Raw genomic sequence first — 17,293 nt, forward strand, 5'->3', positions numbered from 1 at the left:
TTTGCAGGATGATTTAAATAAGCTGGTAAAATGGACAAAGGGTGATGGATGTCAGTTCAATTTGGAAAAGTGTAAAGTTATGCATTTTGGGGTTAAAAGATTTTCAGCTGTGTACCACATTGATTGAATGGTACTCCAAGAGATTGATGAGGCTAGGGACTTGGGGATATTAGTCGATATGGAATTTAAGTTCAGAGGATACATTGCTAAGGTGTCCAAGATTGCACATAGGATTACGTGGTTGTTGAGGAACACACTGACATCCAGAGATAAAGAGGTTCTTATTCCCCTTTATAAAGTGTTGATACTTCCACATTTGGATTACTGTGCTCAGGTCTGGTCACCTGGATTCCTTGGAGATGAGGAGGCTGTTGAGAGGGTTCAGAGAAGAGTCACCAAGTTGGTGAGTAATGTAAAAAATGCTCCCTACATTGATAGATTGAGAGCTTGTGAATTGCAGAGATTGGTTGATAGGCGAAGAAGAGGGGATATGATAGAAATATTTAAATTACTGAAAGGTTTTTATAGGATTGATGCAGGGGAAATGTTTCAGCTGTGTGATAGTGATGGAAGAACAAGAGGTCATTCCTGGAAATCAAGGAAATGTGTTTAACAAGGGTGTGAGAACTAGATTTTTGCTTGGAGAGTAGTGAATGAATGGAATGCATTGCCTGACTCAGTTGTGAGTGCTTCGTCTGTAAATGAGTTTAAGAAGAGGTATGATAGATATTGTTTTGATAGCTTGGGTCTCCCGACTCCATGCATATATAATAATAATAATAATAATAATAATAATAATAATAATAATAATAATAATAATAATAATAATAATAATAATAATAATAATAATAATAATAATAATAATAATAATAATAATAATAATAATAATAATAATAATAATAATAATAATAATAATGTGTTTATTTAGTGGTTTTACATTTAGTTCATCTATGATAATAAAGTAGTAATATCGTAAAATGCTCTGAATAGAGTGAAACGAAAGCAAATAACAATTTAGTACTTTTTTACTGCATAAGTTTGTACTAAATATTTTTGCTGGGTGGTCATCCTGGTCGCTAGGCGACAATCCCAGTAGTTATATATTAAAAGTTTGCTGCTCATCTGTGGCATGTTATGCGTTACGATACTTCGTTCAATTGCGAGTGCCTGCAGTAATATAAAGTTATTTAACACATCTAAATTACTAATAGAGGTCAAAAGTTATGGGGAAAAAAGGTAAAAAAAACAACAACAACAAAAAAAAAAAAAACATGGACAACTTGCTACAAGAATCCAGTTTCATAGATGTTTATGAATCAACTTTTTTATTTTTATTTTAAATTGCTGATTAATGAATGGAAAGATAATAAGCAACAACACATTCATTAAAAATGAAGTGTTCGAGTGAAGAAATAACTTAAATAAAACATCGCTCTGTTATTATTATTATTATTTAAACTTGTAAAGTCGAATTAATACGGAGAAATTGGTATTATTTATGCATAGATATCTAGTATTTTATATATAAGGTTTTATTTCTTTTACAACCATTTCTTTCTTTGTTGGAATCCTTTCTTTTAGGGTTACACGGTGATCAGCATTCATTTTAAAAATTTTATGGAATTTACAACCGTGTTAAAAAAACTTTTTTTATTATCCCGACGTTTCGATCTTCACATCAAGATCATCATCTGGAGCGTACATAAGTATACAGCTTGTTCTTTGTTGGAAGGAAATGACTGTACAAAGAATGGCATATACCAAAGTGTTCATAATGTTCTTTTCTAGCGACATCTTTTATTATTATAATTGAACCTAGCGTACAGTTTGGTGTAGTTATAATTGAATTTTTGCTTACGTACTGTAAACTTATAATTTTGAAATTAAAGATATGTCTATTGAAAAAAAAAAAAAAAAGGTAACTGGAGAAGTTTAGCATATATTCTAAACATCAGTTTTCATCTTCACCCAAAGTTGAAATATATCATATCATTTTGAGTGATTTTTCCTGTAAAAATGGTTTACTTGAAACCCAAAGTGACCTGAATGCACATAGCTTAGTGGATGTTCGTAATGTAAAATTTTGTTATTTTTATTTCCTATCACCAAGCAGAATTTATTGCAATATATAATTCTCTAATGTTTTGCTAAAATTTACTCTTGCACATAATTATGCTGAAATGAAAATTGAGTTGACATGATATGTTGTAAGGATTTAAATACTCCATTTCAGTGATATCTGCAAAACAGGTTAACAAGTCAGAAGAACAAAACGTAGTTAACAAGCCCGATATCCTTTAGTTCCTTCATCCATAATTCCAAATAGTACCTTAATAAAATTTAGTAATGCTGATGTAAATTGCTGCAGGTGCTTGATGATTTATCACCATGTGTTTTCAGAGAATATTCCAGTAAGTTACAGCTGCTTTGATGTACCTTTTTTTTAACAAGCCTTGCATTAGGCCACATTCCAAAGAGATGGGAAGAGGGTAAATATTCATCCTTGAAATGCAAGTTTTTTTTATTAGAGAGATGAGGAGAGTTTACGTTTTATAAGTGCATGAGGAGAGAGTGTGTTTCAAATACTAAGTAGTGTGGATTTTAATAAAGCAATGGGACTGGGTGGGATTTCGCCATGCTTTCTGAAAGAATGTTCTAAAGAACTTACAGTTCTGCTGACTTGACTTTTCAATGAGTAGCTATGGGAAAAGTGCCCAAAAATTCAAAGGAGAATAAGATAGTGTCATTGCATAAAAGTAGTGGTAAAATGCAAGTGTCAAACTATACACCAGTTAGTATTTCTTCTGTAGTTGTTAAGATTTTGGAGAAATTAGTGGGCGATCATATATAGCATTTAGCTGATGAGGGTCAGGATGGATTTGTTAATGGGTGTTCTTGTTTTAGTAATCTGATTGCCTTTTATGATAAAGTAACAAGAGCAGTTGATGAGAGAAAGGCATATATTTTCGACTTGACAAAAGCATTTGACAGGGTGCCACATGATAAGCTAATATTTAAGTTATAGCATATGAGTTTGGATGTCTAGTTAGTGAATTGGGTTGGGGATTGACTTCCCGATAGATATCAGAAAGTTGTATATGAGAGAGCAGTATCAAGGAAGCGAGAGTTACAAGTACGGTTCCACAGAGCTCAGTACTGTGACCTGTAACCTGTATATTAGTGACATTGTTGATTGAGTGCAGGAGGATATTCAATTGTTTGCTGATGATGTGAAGTTGGGAAGGGCTATTAGTAATAGTGCAGATGTGGTAACCCTTCAGGAGAATGTGAATAAGCTGGACATTTGGGCAGATGAATTGGGATGTTAGTTAAATTCAACTAAATGCCAAGTTTTGAAGTTTGGGATCCATTGATGGGACACTGCATTCTCTGTTGGACGACCATACTTGAAGTGGAGGAGGCAGGGAACCTTGGGTGTTGATTAATAGAAACTTGAAGTTTGGGGGGTGGGCATATTGCAAGGATGGTGAAGGTAACTTAGAGGATTACTGCAATATAGAAAAGGATGCTGACCATAAGAGATAAGAGTTGTAATTCCATTGTACAAAGATTCTGATCAGGCCACATCTGGATTATTTTTCTGAGATTTAGTCAACTTTTATTTGAAATGAATAAATTAACCTTGGAAAGGATGCTGAGGTGGATAACAAAAATGGTATCAGGACTGTATGATATTAGTTGTAAGGATAGGCAGAGGAAATGTAGACTGCTAAATTTGGTAGATAGGTGATATGATTGAGACATTTAAATGTTGATTGATAGTTACAGGATTGACACTGTGGAGTTCTTTTGTATGGTAAAATAAAGGGAAAGGGTGAGGACAAGGGCAAGCCATTCCTGGAGGTTACTCCAGGAATGGCTTAGAGGATTATAGAGTAAATGCAATTGTATATTAATGATATGGGATAGGTGCGAATGATTTGCAGATGATGCAAAGTTGGGGAGAACTGTGAAGAGTAGAACAGATGCTATTACTTTGCAAGAGCAGTGTCTGAACAGTTTCATTTCAGTGTTGTATAAGGTTTTACAATTTAGGCAGCAAAGATGGAATGCAGAACTCACAATTGGCAGGAATACCTTAGAGAAGGTGGAGGAGATGTGGGATCTGGAAGTGGCTGTAGGACAAGGATCTGAGATTTTGGGGACACATTGCTAAAATTGTGAGGACAGCACATTGGATTATGGCAAAGAACTTGCTTCTTTGGCTAGTCTGTTTGCTCTCTTATTGTCTTCAATATTTACATGGGCTGGTATCCATTGCAGCGTGCAGTTTTTATTTTTCAAATTTAAACTTGTTAGATGTTCATGAATTACCTGTGTGAGTTTTGTTTTTCCATTTTTTAATGCTTCAAGTGTTGATTTTGAGTTGCTGAAGATGGTATTCCTTCTGTAATGTTTATTACTGGATTAGAGAGAGAACTTTAGAGCTGCCTGTATGGATCAATTCACAAGTGAAGTTTGAAGCTATTTTGCCAGCTGTGGATTTGATCTGCGTTTCCTTGCCTCCATGTAGAATTAATAAAACCCCTGCTCTTCCTTGATTAAGTGCTTCATTAGGTGATCCATCAGTGTAGGCGATGACATGGTTTAGTTTATTTAAGTGATGTATATTGTCAAGTCCTTTTCTTTTATTTTCATGCTGTGAATCCTTTTTTGAACAAGGTTCTAGGAGATTTAAGTTGTTGGCTCCTGATTCTGTTAGTGAATTTACCTGTGGAGAGTTTTCTTCTGTCTTCTAGTATATAAAGGCACACTCTTGTTGAGCTTTTAAACTATTTGTGGATGAGACTGCACCTATAATAATTTTTGCTGCTCTTGATTGTACTCTGCCAAGTTTTTCTTTTGAGCTAGTAGAAGCTGGTGCCTAGATAGATGCACATATTCCATAGTGGGTTGTATGAGTGCTGTATATGTATATGTTTATGCACTCCACTTTGTTTCACAAAACCATTTGATGATATTAAGCTTTTTAAGAGCTTTATTAGATATATTTGTAATATGAGTTGTAAATCTCAATTCAGTATCTAGAGTTAGACTTGAGTATTTTGGAGATTGTTTTTCCTATTTTGGTATTATATATTTTGATTTGGGGGTTGTTAAGATGGGCAAAGTTCCTTTGCCCATCTTTCTAAACCTTGTATGGATTTATTTAGGACTTTTTCAGATTGTTGAGGATTACTGCTTATGTGCCATATTGCTGTATCATCTGCATAGTATACTATTTTTGTATAATTTATGATGTGAGGATGAATATTGTTCATATAGATGAGAAATAGGAGTGGACTTAAAACAGAAACCTTGTGGGACTCTAGCACAAGTTCGGTATGTGTTGGAATAAATTCCATTGATTTTTCTTCCTTTCATGAAGTCTGAAATCCAAATTATTGTGTTACCCTTTATTCTGGTATCATGCAATTTTTATTAACTTTTGTCTCCATACGCAATCAAAGTCAGCTGTATGATCCAAGGAGATTGCTGTTGTTTTCTTTGTTGGTTTTTCTTGGAAGCCATCTATGATTGATTGGCAAAGATAAAATAATCTTTAAAGGTACCTGTGGCATGACTATAAACAATAAATTGCATGATAACCACAGTAATTATCTTTAATAAAATGAAAGTACAGATATTTCATACTCAAAATAACAGTACATCATCAATGCATGGAAACAAGCAAATCAAAGAAACAGGAATACAAGTTACATATAGCACTCAGTGGTTTACCAATTAAAAACTGTTGCCATGTGCTAAAAATTAATTTTAATAAATAATATTATTAAAAACTATTTTTGATGGTTACATAAGATAAGAATCTCCCAAACTTTTGGGGGGAGAGAGACAATCGTTCTGATTTAGATTTGGCCGATGTAAAAGGGCTTCGCATCTTTCTTTGAAAAAAGCGTTCATATTTAAACCTGCTTCTATAGAGAAGACAAGCTTCATCCCACTGGATACTGTGCTTAGTGTCAATACTATGTTGTGCCACACCACACTTCTGAGGTTTCATGTATTCGATATAATAATGATGTTCATTAATTCTTTTTTCCAGACAATGGCTTATCTGCCCAAAATATCTTAGATTACATTCACAAGGTATCTGGTAAAAGCTAATGATAGAGGTGACAGTTTGTCTTTTCTAGATGGCAACAGATGAAAAATTTTGTTGATAGGAAAATATGTGGGAATGAGATGATACTTATTCAAAATTCTACCAATCAGTTGAGATGCCAGAAATATAAGGAATTGGAACCCTGCAGTCTGTTGAAGAATCCTGAGGTGTTGGAACATGGGAGTCAATTATCTGCTGGATTTGATTCTTGAGGGAGAGGAACACATATTATGTGCTCTATTAATTAAAGACTTGATAAACCAGTTTTTTGAGAGGTGTGATGAGCAGACTTTTGATGAATGTATCTGCCAGTAAAGGTAGGTTTTCAATAAACACTGGTTGATAAATTACCGGAGGCTGTGTGCATAAGAAGGATGTCCAAGAATGGTAAACTACCAGCCTTTTCTTTTTCCATAGTGAATTGAATGTGTAGGTGAAGGCTATTGATCTGTTGTAGGAAAGTGGTAGGGTCATTTTCAGAATGAGGTCAAACAGCAAAGATATTATCAACATAACAAAACCAATGAAAGTATCGGGGATGAATGGATGAGAACAAGGTATATTCCAGATAGTTCAAAAAATAGTTTGTCAAAGATGGAGAAAGAGGACTACCCATGGCAGTGCCTTCAACTTGTCTATAAATATTGTTTTTCCAGTTGAAATATCTGTACTTTCATTTCATTAAAGTTAATTACTGTGGTTATCATGTAATTTATTGTTTAAAGATAAAATAATTGATCTTCTGTACTGATGAGGCCTGTATGCGGTTTGGTAGAAGTTGAGCTTGTTATTTTCTAAGAGCCAATTCATAAGTCTAGTATGTATGTATTCTTTTGTTTAGTTTACAGAGAGTACTAGTCAAAGCTATTGGTCTGTAGCTTTTACAGTCACTTGGGTTTTTGTTAGGTTTTAGTAGGTATAATTACTGATGTTTTCCAGATTTTTGGCTGTTTACCTGTATTCCAGGAAGTGTTAATTATCTTCAGTAGGCAGGTTTTTAATCATATGTCCAAAGATATGATCAATTCTGAGTGATTTGTCGCGGTCAGTTTGACTAATTGCTGTTTCTAATTCTGTCATTGTATTGCAGTCTACTTGCTTAGGAGTGATGTTGTTTGTTGCTACTGTATTGATTCTTGAGGAGATTGTGTTTGAAGAGTGATCAGTATCCGAAGTGTTGCATTATGTAATAATCTGATGATATTCCAGTGTTGTGAGTCTTTTTTTGAATCTAGTCTATTGCAGAATTCTTCCCACTTTTCTTGTTTGCAGTTTGATATTTCATTTTCAGCTATTGTTAGGAGGAGCTTCTTTAAGTTATTCCTGATATAACTGGCCTGGTTGGCAATCAAAATCTATGCCCAATGTTTTTGATTGTCTTTCTTTCTTAAAGGAATGTGCTGTGGTACTGACTGTGCCATTAACTTAGCTATTTAATGAAAGCCTTGCAATGGAACAAGTTTCTAGAGAGTGGAAGGAGGGGGGGGGGATAAGATAGTGCCATTCCATAAGGGCTGTGGTATCAAATGGAGGTATCATACTATAGGCCTGTGTGTATTTCTTCTGTAGTTAACATTTTGGAGAAAGTGGTAAGAACTTGTATACAGAATTTGGAAGATGAGGGAAATATCATTTATGCAGGCCAGCATCGATTTGATAAAGGGCACTCTTGTTTTAGTAATCTGGTTGCCTTTTAAAATGGAATAACAAGAGCAGTAGACGAGGGGGGTAAGGCATTGCATCCCATCCAAGTGCCATCTCCTATCTAGGAGATTGACTACCATAATGTCACTCATGGGTAACTACAGGCATTATGACGTGTGGTGAGGACCTTATCTCTTCCACATGTTGTCGTAGGGATTCATGGCTGTAAATCTGTGTTTTCATGGGGCCGGTTTGCCTGTTCTGGGGGATGAAAAACCGGAGTTTCCACGTGAAAAAAAACCCCTACCTCTGTATGAAGCTGGCTAACTCACCATTATTGAAAGAGACCAAATAAAGGTTCCTCATGTCATGGACAGGAATCGAACCCAGTTCTTTCCTCCCAAAGGGCTTAGTCTCTACCGGCTGAACTACGGAGGCCTGAAGGTAAGGCATACACTATAATTTTTTTAATTTTTCAAAGGCATTTGACAAGGTGTCACTTTTTTTTTTTTTATTTTTTTATTTCGCTTCCACTCTCAAAAGATTATTTGCAAGCCTGTAGTCCATTTTGTACCATGGCAGACTAGGCTTTTTTTTTCTTCTATTTTTATCAATTACTGGTATATATATATATATATTTATACAGGTAATTCCCGCCTTTACGAATTAATTGGTTCCTGGCAACTGTTTGTAAATCAGGAATTCGTAAAGCGGGAGTTTATTTGCCTTAGAAATAATGCTATTAGCTAGAGTTATGTTCGTAAGAAGGAATATATAAAATATAAAATGAATATTAAATGATAAGAAATGACTTTACTGGCCAAAGATTTACATATTTAAAAAATAACATAAGAAAAATTTTAAATTTAAAAAATATTCTTTGAAAAAAAAAAAAAAAACTCATTTTTATATCACCTAGTGAATCAGCAGCCGTTGAGGTAGTATATGTTAGGAAGCTTTGGTGCATCTTTTTTTTTTTCAAAGAAGGCCTCGAGTGTCATCTGTTTTGTTGATTTTCTCTTCTTTTCATTTAAAATAACTCGATAGCAAGCAGAAGCATTATTCATTTTGCGGGAAAATTATTAAATCATTAAAAGACTGAATCTCGTGATTCAAAGATTGCTTGAGCTTTTTTGAGAAGTTTAAATGTGTCTTCTTAACCTTTTAAAGTGAAAAACTGAGTTGGAGCTATATATTTGTTATCTTCTTTGTTTCTTTCTTGTTCCTCTAATTCAAGGAGATCATTGAGTGAGATTGAAGCAGCTCATTTTCATCACCTTCTGAAACTTCCATTTGCAACTGGTTAACCATACTTAAGATCGTTTGAGTTTCAGAATTTGCAATCTTTGTTGGCTCTTCATACTCCTTTCATAGTATAGCATAAAATCTCTGCATTACCTGAATTGCATCTAAAATGTTGAATCTCTTCCAAAACTCTTTGATAGAAAAGTTACCATCTTTATCAGTTGCTCTCTTAACATCTCAAAAGTCTCTTTGAGATAATGTGCTTTAAACATCGCAATCACTCCTGATCCATTAGTTGTAAAAGAGAAGTTGGTTTCACACATTTACAGACGCCATGACATTTCTTCTGCATACCCTATGCATTAACTCATTTGCAATAATATCATGGCCCTCTTCATCTCATACAGTGGCATTAGATTCACCATCTTGCCTCTCACTCTTGTCTTTTGTTACTTCAGTTTTCCTGCCAAAACAATCAACTCTCACTTTATCTTTCTGCATCCTAATAGCCTGGCTACCATTGTTAATCTTTACAACCAGGAAGCATGGTTTCATCATGCTCTCATCAAAAAAAGTTTTTTGCTTAGTGCAGCATTATTTTCTTGCGCTGCTTCTCTCTTTCTGTTCTCAGTTTAGACATTTTAGTATTTGCCCAAGCTCATGCTTTGTTCTGTAACGGTTCCATGTAAACTCATCTCACCCTCTCACATTATGGCAACCTCTTCATCTTCACATTTTCATGGTTTCATCATGCTCTCAAAAAAAGTTTTTTGCTTAGTGCAGCATTATTTTTTTCTTGTGCTGCTTCTCTCTTTCTGTTCTCAGTTGTAGACATTTTAGTATTTGCCCAAGCTCATGCTTTGTCCTGTAAAGGGTTCCATGTAAACTTATTTCTCCCTCTCACATTATGGCAACCTCTTCATCTTCACATTTTTCATACTGCTATTGTTTTGCCCATCACCTCACTCTCTCTCTCTCTCTCTCTCACTCACACACACACACACACACACACACACACACACACACACACACACACACACACACACACACACACACATATATTATGGCAACTTCTTCATCTTCACATTTTTCTTGCTACTATTGTTTTGTCCATCACCTCTCTCTCTCTCAATTCTATTTTCTGCCACTCTTGTACACATTTTTTCATTCACTGTTATGTTTAATGCTTCAACCTGCCCATACTTCTGACACTTGCTTTCATAACATTTTTAGCACACACACTCTTGCTATTCACATTCAGACTTTCTAAGATATCTAAGGAATCAAAGATGACAAAGGTAACATAAAACTCAAGGTAACTGTACTTTTTTTGGAAATTACAACATATACTGAAAATTCATTACAGTAATGTTAATTAAAATTTCTGATATTTCAGCAAAGTCAGATTTGTCATCATCAGGGAACACAGTACAATATGATATATGTGCATGCAGGTACTGACATTGAGTAAATGATGCTGCAGCATGTCAAACAAAGTAGAGCCTAATATCCTAAATAATGTCCTCCCCCCCCCACAAGCAGGCTAGAATGAGGAGTGGTCTTGGCTGTTGGACTGAAGTTCTAAGGATGAGTGATTCCCAAACATGGAGCAGTTTTATGGAACCAAATTTGTTGAGGTTTGCAAAGTTTCATAGGACTGAGACAGATTTCAGGACTAGCCTCTCATATGTGTATTTGTTATGATGGAATAGAGTGGCCTTCTTTCAGTGTATCCTGTGGTGGGTGTTCACAGCATGGTCAGACAGTTTTGAGTAGCCATAGTAGTGGAACCATATGTTGTCAGTGTCTTTGGTAATTCAATGTTGGAAGGAACTGCAAGGAACCTGGTAAACACCTGTCAGGTCTAAGAGGTGTGACTGGTTTTTGGAAGAGCAAATAAAGGGTGCCAATTTTTTTTTTTTATATGGTCTATAAATGGTTGCAAGAATGTCATTATTTCTTTAAGAGGTTTTTTAATTTTTCAGATGTGCTCAGATGTATGGAACATTGACAGATTTTGTGTACTTTCTATTCTGGAGGAAGGATGTGCATGGTTTTGGGGGGGTTTTAATATTTTTTTGGATTGTGTGGCCATTGGCTGAAAAAGTGTTCAGAACATGTTGAATTCAGCGGCTAGTATACTGAGAACAAATCACCAATAAACTAAAAGTATACAATTCTGGGATCTCTGCAAGATATATGAACTACCAAAAATCCTCAAATGTGCCATTATACCCTATTGTGGATTGCAATGATTAACCAGCATACAAATTTGCCAAACATTTAGCCAAAATGCTCTCACAATATACTGGCAACATCCCTAATACAGTCAGTATAGAAAACCTCATGCTCTCACACTGACATAATGGTTAGTTTTGATGTCTCTTCTCTGTTTACCAGTGTCCCATGTAAAGACATCTTAGAGCTTATTAAGATGTATTTCTTCCTGATATCTCAGCTCTGTTTAAATTCACCATGAACTCGTGCTATTTTGCTTAGCATGCAAAATTCTAGAAACAGATAGAGACAGTCACAGGCCCGCTGCTATCCCCCCCCCCACACACACAAGACAACCACTTCAAGAACATCTTTGAAAAGAAATCTTTAAAACTCGGCCCACATAAACCCACTGTTTTGCTATGCTTTATTTGGTTACATGCTCGCAATACATTCTTAACACATTTGAACAACCAGTTCACCTTAGAAAAGGAAAACAACTAGTCACTTTAATTACATGCCAGCCTGATGGATTCCTGGCATTCTCTTTATGGAACAACCCGATACACACTAGTAGATAAATTCAATAACAGCAACCCCACTCCCAAGTGTATGGGATTGTAACAACCCTATATAACAGTGAAAAAATGTAACAACCCTATATTGAACTTCCCAATCCTATATAACAGCCCATGGCTGTTATATAGGATTGGGAAGTTCTTTGCTTCCCAACACACACAGAGACAACTACTTCACCTTCGAAGAGAAAGCCGTAAAACTCTGTCCCACATAAACCTGTTTGTCTATGCTAAGTAGGTGATGTGTTCTTCATTTGGTTATGTCAATGGATGCTCTCAAAATTTTCTTAACACATCTGAACAACCACCATCCCATGATCCAGTTTACCTTAGAAAACGAAAACAACAGTCTCCCCCTTCCTAGGCACTTTGCATACCAGACTGATGAATCGTTGGCATTCTCTGTTTACAAGGGGCACACACTGGTAATTACATTCACCAACAGTAAACCCCATCCCAACAATATGGGATTATAGAAACCCTATATAATGGGGGGAGGGATGCTTAAAGGTCAAAGCTATATAACTGAGAGGAGACCTCCACATGGCCTTCAAAGGAATGTGGAGAACTGACCAGGGCTTCTAACCTAATCTCCAATCCTCACATTCTCATGGTGCACCCTGTTAGGTATCTACCTGGATACTGAACAGACAAGGATGGGCTGGCAATTTAGGATTTAGATGACCAAATTGCATTCTTATTGGCTTAAACCAGAATTTCAAATGATGTTACAACATGACAGAATTTCATTCCGGCTGGGATGTCACCTGGTTAAATAAGGGCCCCCTGTTGTTTTCGCCAGGGAACCAGGGCAAATAGCAAAAAGTCAGCTACTGGAACAAATCTTGAAACTTACCCCAACTCAACATCACCAGAGTTCAAGATCAGTACTATCAACATAAGAAGCCTGAATGGCAAAGAAATGGAGCTAGCTGAGGAATTGGATAAGTACCAGATCGACATAATAGGGGTGACTGAAACAAAAAAAAGACAAAACTGCTGAGATTTTTCTAAGCAATAAATACAAAATGTTATATTCAGGCAATGGTAATCAAGGAAAAGAAGGTGTAGCTATAGTATTGAACAGAAAATAAGAGGCTAATCTTCTTGAATGGCAAATATCTAGTAGAGTGATGTGGGCAAATATCAGAATGGGGAACTGGACAATGAGACTTATTTGTGCCTATAGTAGAACCTTCTATGGTCCCACAGAAGGTTCTACTAAGGTAGAAATGGAAGAATTTTTTGAGACTTTAGAGAAAGCAACTGACACAATGAAAAAGTTGGACATTGTTGGGGATCTAAATAGCAGAGAGGGAAATGGTTGTCAGACATACAAAATTATTTTGGGAAAATTTGGAGAAAAGAGCAAAGCTAATAATAATAATGGCAAATACTTGTTGGATTTCTGCTCAGGACATGGACTGGTTATTACTAACAGAATGTTCCAACATCAAAATGTGCACAAATTCACTTGGAGAGAAGAGGCAAGGAATGAGAAAAGTCTCATTGACTATGTTATAGTTGATAGTGATATTTTCCCACTGGTGCAGGACACAGTGTACAGAGGATTTGAAATTGGAGATCACTATTTAGTCTTGAGCAGGATAAAATTGAATTTCATACTGAAAAGAACATGTAAGAAAGTAAGAAAGTTTTAAAGAGAATAAAAGTTGAGCAGCTCTCAGATGTGAACTGTAGACTAAGATACACAAATATTATTCACGAAAAAATGAAAGAGTTTGAGAGCAGGAACCAAATCTAGGAGATTCAGTGGCAAGCCCTGAAGAAAACACTGAATGATCAGCCAGAGAGGCATGTGGTGAGGTTGTGTGCAAGGATAGAAAAATCAGAACTCCATGGTGGACACAAGAAGTTAAAGAGGCAGTGAAGGAAAAGAAGAAAGCATATCAAAAGTTCCTGGCAAATAAGTCAGCTTGTGCTCTTAGGTGCTTGCTATGCTTGCTGCTGCACATGCTCATTAATTCAGAAAGAAGTAATATTTATTTGATAATGAATGCATGCATTTATAAGCATTCCATTTAGGCTTTTATTTTTGTAGACAGAAGACGTTTTAAACTTGCGCGGCAATAATTGAGCTTTGATTTGTGTATCGAAGGCCGACGCTAGTCAAGCTACCTTGGCTTGCTCGGTTGTGGGAGCATCCAGGTCCTCGCTTTAGCACTGTGATTTCATGCCCGTGCATAGCCATTTCTGCTCCCTCCACGCCATCTCACCCTGTTGCTTATACACAGGCCATATGCAGTCAAAGTAGCTCTAGCCAGTGAGCTTCAGCCAGCCTTTACAAGTGTGCATGTTGCTTGCGAAAATTAAGTTACAACCAACTTTTTATGACAATGTTATTGACCAGTTCATAAAGAAGAACTGTAGGGTAGAATTTGTATTCAAGTAGCTAAATTGAAAAAAATAGAATATCATTTGTAAAATAAATGTTATATTTGTATGATTAAATGTACATAAAATTCTAAATACAGGTAACCCTCGTATAATGCGGTACTTATACAACACGGTTTCGATATAACGCGGTCTAAAATTGTAGTAACCCTTTTTGAATGTGGTACTTATACAACACGGTTCCGATAAAAACATGATTTACAAATTGTATAATAAAATTAGTTTAATCCTTTATCCAAGTGTGAGCAAACAAAGTTTGCGCCTGAAGTATCTTCAGGACTAGGGTAAAGTGATACAACACCAGGGCAACTCGTTGCAAAGGTGGAGAAAGCTACCAACACTCCTAACTCAGTATCTCCTATAATGCAAAACACATCTCCTTGCGGATATGTCTAATGTTATGCATTAAAGGAAGGGCCACTACCCAGACTAGTTTCGACCTTTATTGAGGTCTCTTCAGTGGGAGCCAGGCCCTAGTGGAAATACCAGGCAGAAGCATTAGCAGGTCATCTCCACCTATAGGAGTTGCCAAATGGTGTGCCACTTTTTTAATAAATTACTCTGGATTTAGAGAAAGATGTTGAAAGTTTATTTTTTTCACTTGGTTAGAGTATAATAAAATTAGTTTAATCCTTTATCCAAGTGTGAGCAAACAAAGTTTGCAACACCAGGGCAACTCGTTGCAAAACGAGTTGCCCTGGTGTTGTATCACTTTACCCTAGTCCTGAAGATACTTCAGGCGCAAACTTTGTTTGCTCACACTTGGATAAAGGATTAAACTAATTTTATTATACTCTAACCAAGTGAAAAAAATAAACTTACAAATTGTAGTAGCCCTTTATCTTTCATGTGTTTTTCACTGCACGACTTAAAAATCAAATTTTATCTTCGTTAAATTTGTTTTTGCCTGTATCCCGCATGTAATTATAAGTAGCTAATTTATATTAGGGGAAATACCCTTTAGCACGCATGTACCTCAATTGTTTACCGTATAAAATGTTTATTGTTGAAAATTGACCTCGTTTCTGCCAGGAAAGCGCATTAAAAATCATAAGTGTGTTCATCTCAAGCTGAGCACTTTATTTTCTGGTGAGTTACATACAATGTGTAATGCTTGGTTTTTTGTGTAAAAAAATTATTTTTATAGTAATGGCTATAAACCGCAACGAAAGGGAAAAACCAGCATTGAAAACAAAATTAATTTCTCTCGAAGAAAAATATTCATAATCTTGTATCGGTTGAAAAATGGAGAAAAACCAGGAGTTTTTGCAGGGAACTTTGAATTTAAATGAATCAACAATTCCAACAATCAAACAAAATGACCGTAAAATCCGAGAAAGTGTTTATTGCTGGGTCAATAATAAGTGCAAAGCACGTTGCTCGTGTACGATATTCTAATTGAAAAACAGAGAAATCTCTAATGATTTCGATAGAAGATTGCACCTCAAAAGAAAATTCTTATGGATGGAAATCTTATTAAACAAAAACCTCTCAAAGTTTATAAACATTTATAGTGCAGACCAGGTGTTCAATGTGGGTGAATCCGGGTTATATTGGAAAAAAGTGCAGAAATGCACCTATATTTCGAAAAATGAAAGATCAGCTCCTGGATTCAAAGTTTCCGAAGATAGAATTACTCTACTGTATTGTAGTAATGCATCAGGTAATTACATGATAAAACCAGTGTTTATTAACCAATCCTGAAATCCTCGTGCTATGAAAGATTAAAATTGCACTATTTTATTTTGCCTAAAACATTTATGCATTATGTGCAATGAAGTTTAAGTACAGTTTGTAATTTTTTTACTTCTATACTATGTATTTGTTTCATAGTTTATATGTTTTCTTAACTTACATGAATTACCTGAATTAAATAAAAATATATTTTTTTGTTGGATATGTCATTGCTGTTTATATAATTAAAAAAAAAATGATTTCGGTTATATAAATCGCATTATGAGACTTGCATAATGCAATTTATATAATGCACCATTTCTGTGGAACTTAACATCCACGTTATACGAGGGTTTACTGTACATAGTTTTAAATGGTCAATAATTCATTATTCTGCTAATCAGACTTCAATCACACCTCTCATTCCCTGAATGATAACAAGAGCAAGCGTGAATTTCAAGACCAGCATTCACCCCTGGAGACAAATGTAAGAAAGCTAAACACTGTGTAAAACTGGCTAAGCAAAAGTCGTGGGAGGACTTTGGCAACAACATAGAAAATAAATATCAAGAAGGTTGCAAGATATTCTAGAAGTTTGTTGAAGAAGCTCAGAAATGGAGGAAAGAGTGCTGTAAAAGAAATTAGAGATGATAAAGGTAACATGAAAACAGGAGAAAAAGATATCCTTGAAGTATGGAGTAATTACTTTGAAAAACTGCTAAATGAAACAAGCAGTGATGACAGTACAGTGATAAAAAAAACACTGACCAAGTGTGCAGTCAGGAATACATATCCATACTTGAAGAAGAAAAAACTATCAAAAGCCTGAAATGTGGAAAGGCAGCAGGATTAGATGATATTTGACCAGCAATGCTGAAGTATGGTGGTATAAAAGTCTTAAAGTGGCTGCACTGCATAGTTCAGAAAGCTTGGACAGAGGGACAAATTCCCAATGATTGGATTAGAGCTCTCATAGTACCCATATATAAAAAGGGAAATAAAACTGAATGTAAGAATTACAGAGGTATTTCTCTATTAAGTGTTCCTGGTAAGATTTATGCCAGTATACTTGAGAAACGGTTGAGAAGAATAGTGGAAGAACAAGCTGGATTCAGGCCAAATAGAGGCTGTCAGGATCAGATTTTCACTTTACGACAGATAGTTGAGAAATCATGGGAATATATCAAAGATCTGTAGATCTGGAAAAGGCCTATGACAAGGTGCCAAGAGAGTAGCTATTCCAAATGCTACAGTTATATGATGTTGATGGAGCATTATATCAAGCAATACGTAATCTTTATTTGAGTTGTAAGTCAGCAATTAGAATTGAAGGAGGTACAGGAAGATGGTTTAATGTTAAATCTGGTGTGAGTCAAGGATGTGTACTATCCCG

The 17,293-nt window shown here is 35.5% G+C and overlaps 1 protein-coding gene across 1 annotated transcript in view; it reads left to right on the forward strand.

Moving 5' to 3' along the window:
• The first annotated feature begins 1,044 nt into the window (after window positions 1-1,044).
• The window catches only part of hay (ATP-dependent DNA helicase hay), a 337,042-nt gene continuing 320,793 nt past the window's right edge, over window positions 1,045-17,293 (forward strand). The window contains exon 1 of the mRNA XM_090412093.1: window positions 1,045-1,236. Coding sequence (XP_090268219.1) covers window positions 1,224-1,236 — 13 coding nt within the window. The 5' untranslated portion in view covers window positions 1,045-1,223. The remainder of the gene's footprint in view (window positions 1,237-17,293) is intronic.

Source organism: Typopeltis vanoorti, chromosome 22 (genome assembly GCF_054136105.1).
Source record: "Typopeltis vanoorti isolate ZY-2024b chromosome 22, IOZ_Tvanoo_1.0, whole genome shotgun sequence".
Lineage (NCBI taxonomy): Eukaryota > Metazoa > Arthropoda > Arachnida > Uropygi > Thelyphonidae > Typopeltis > Typopeltis vanoorti.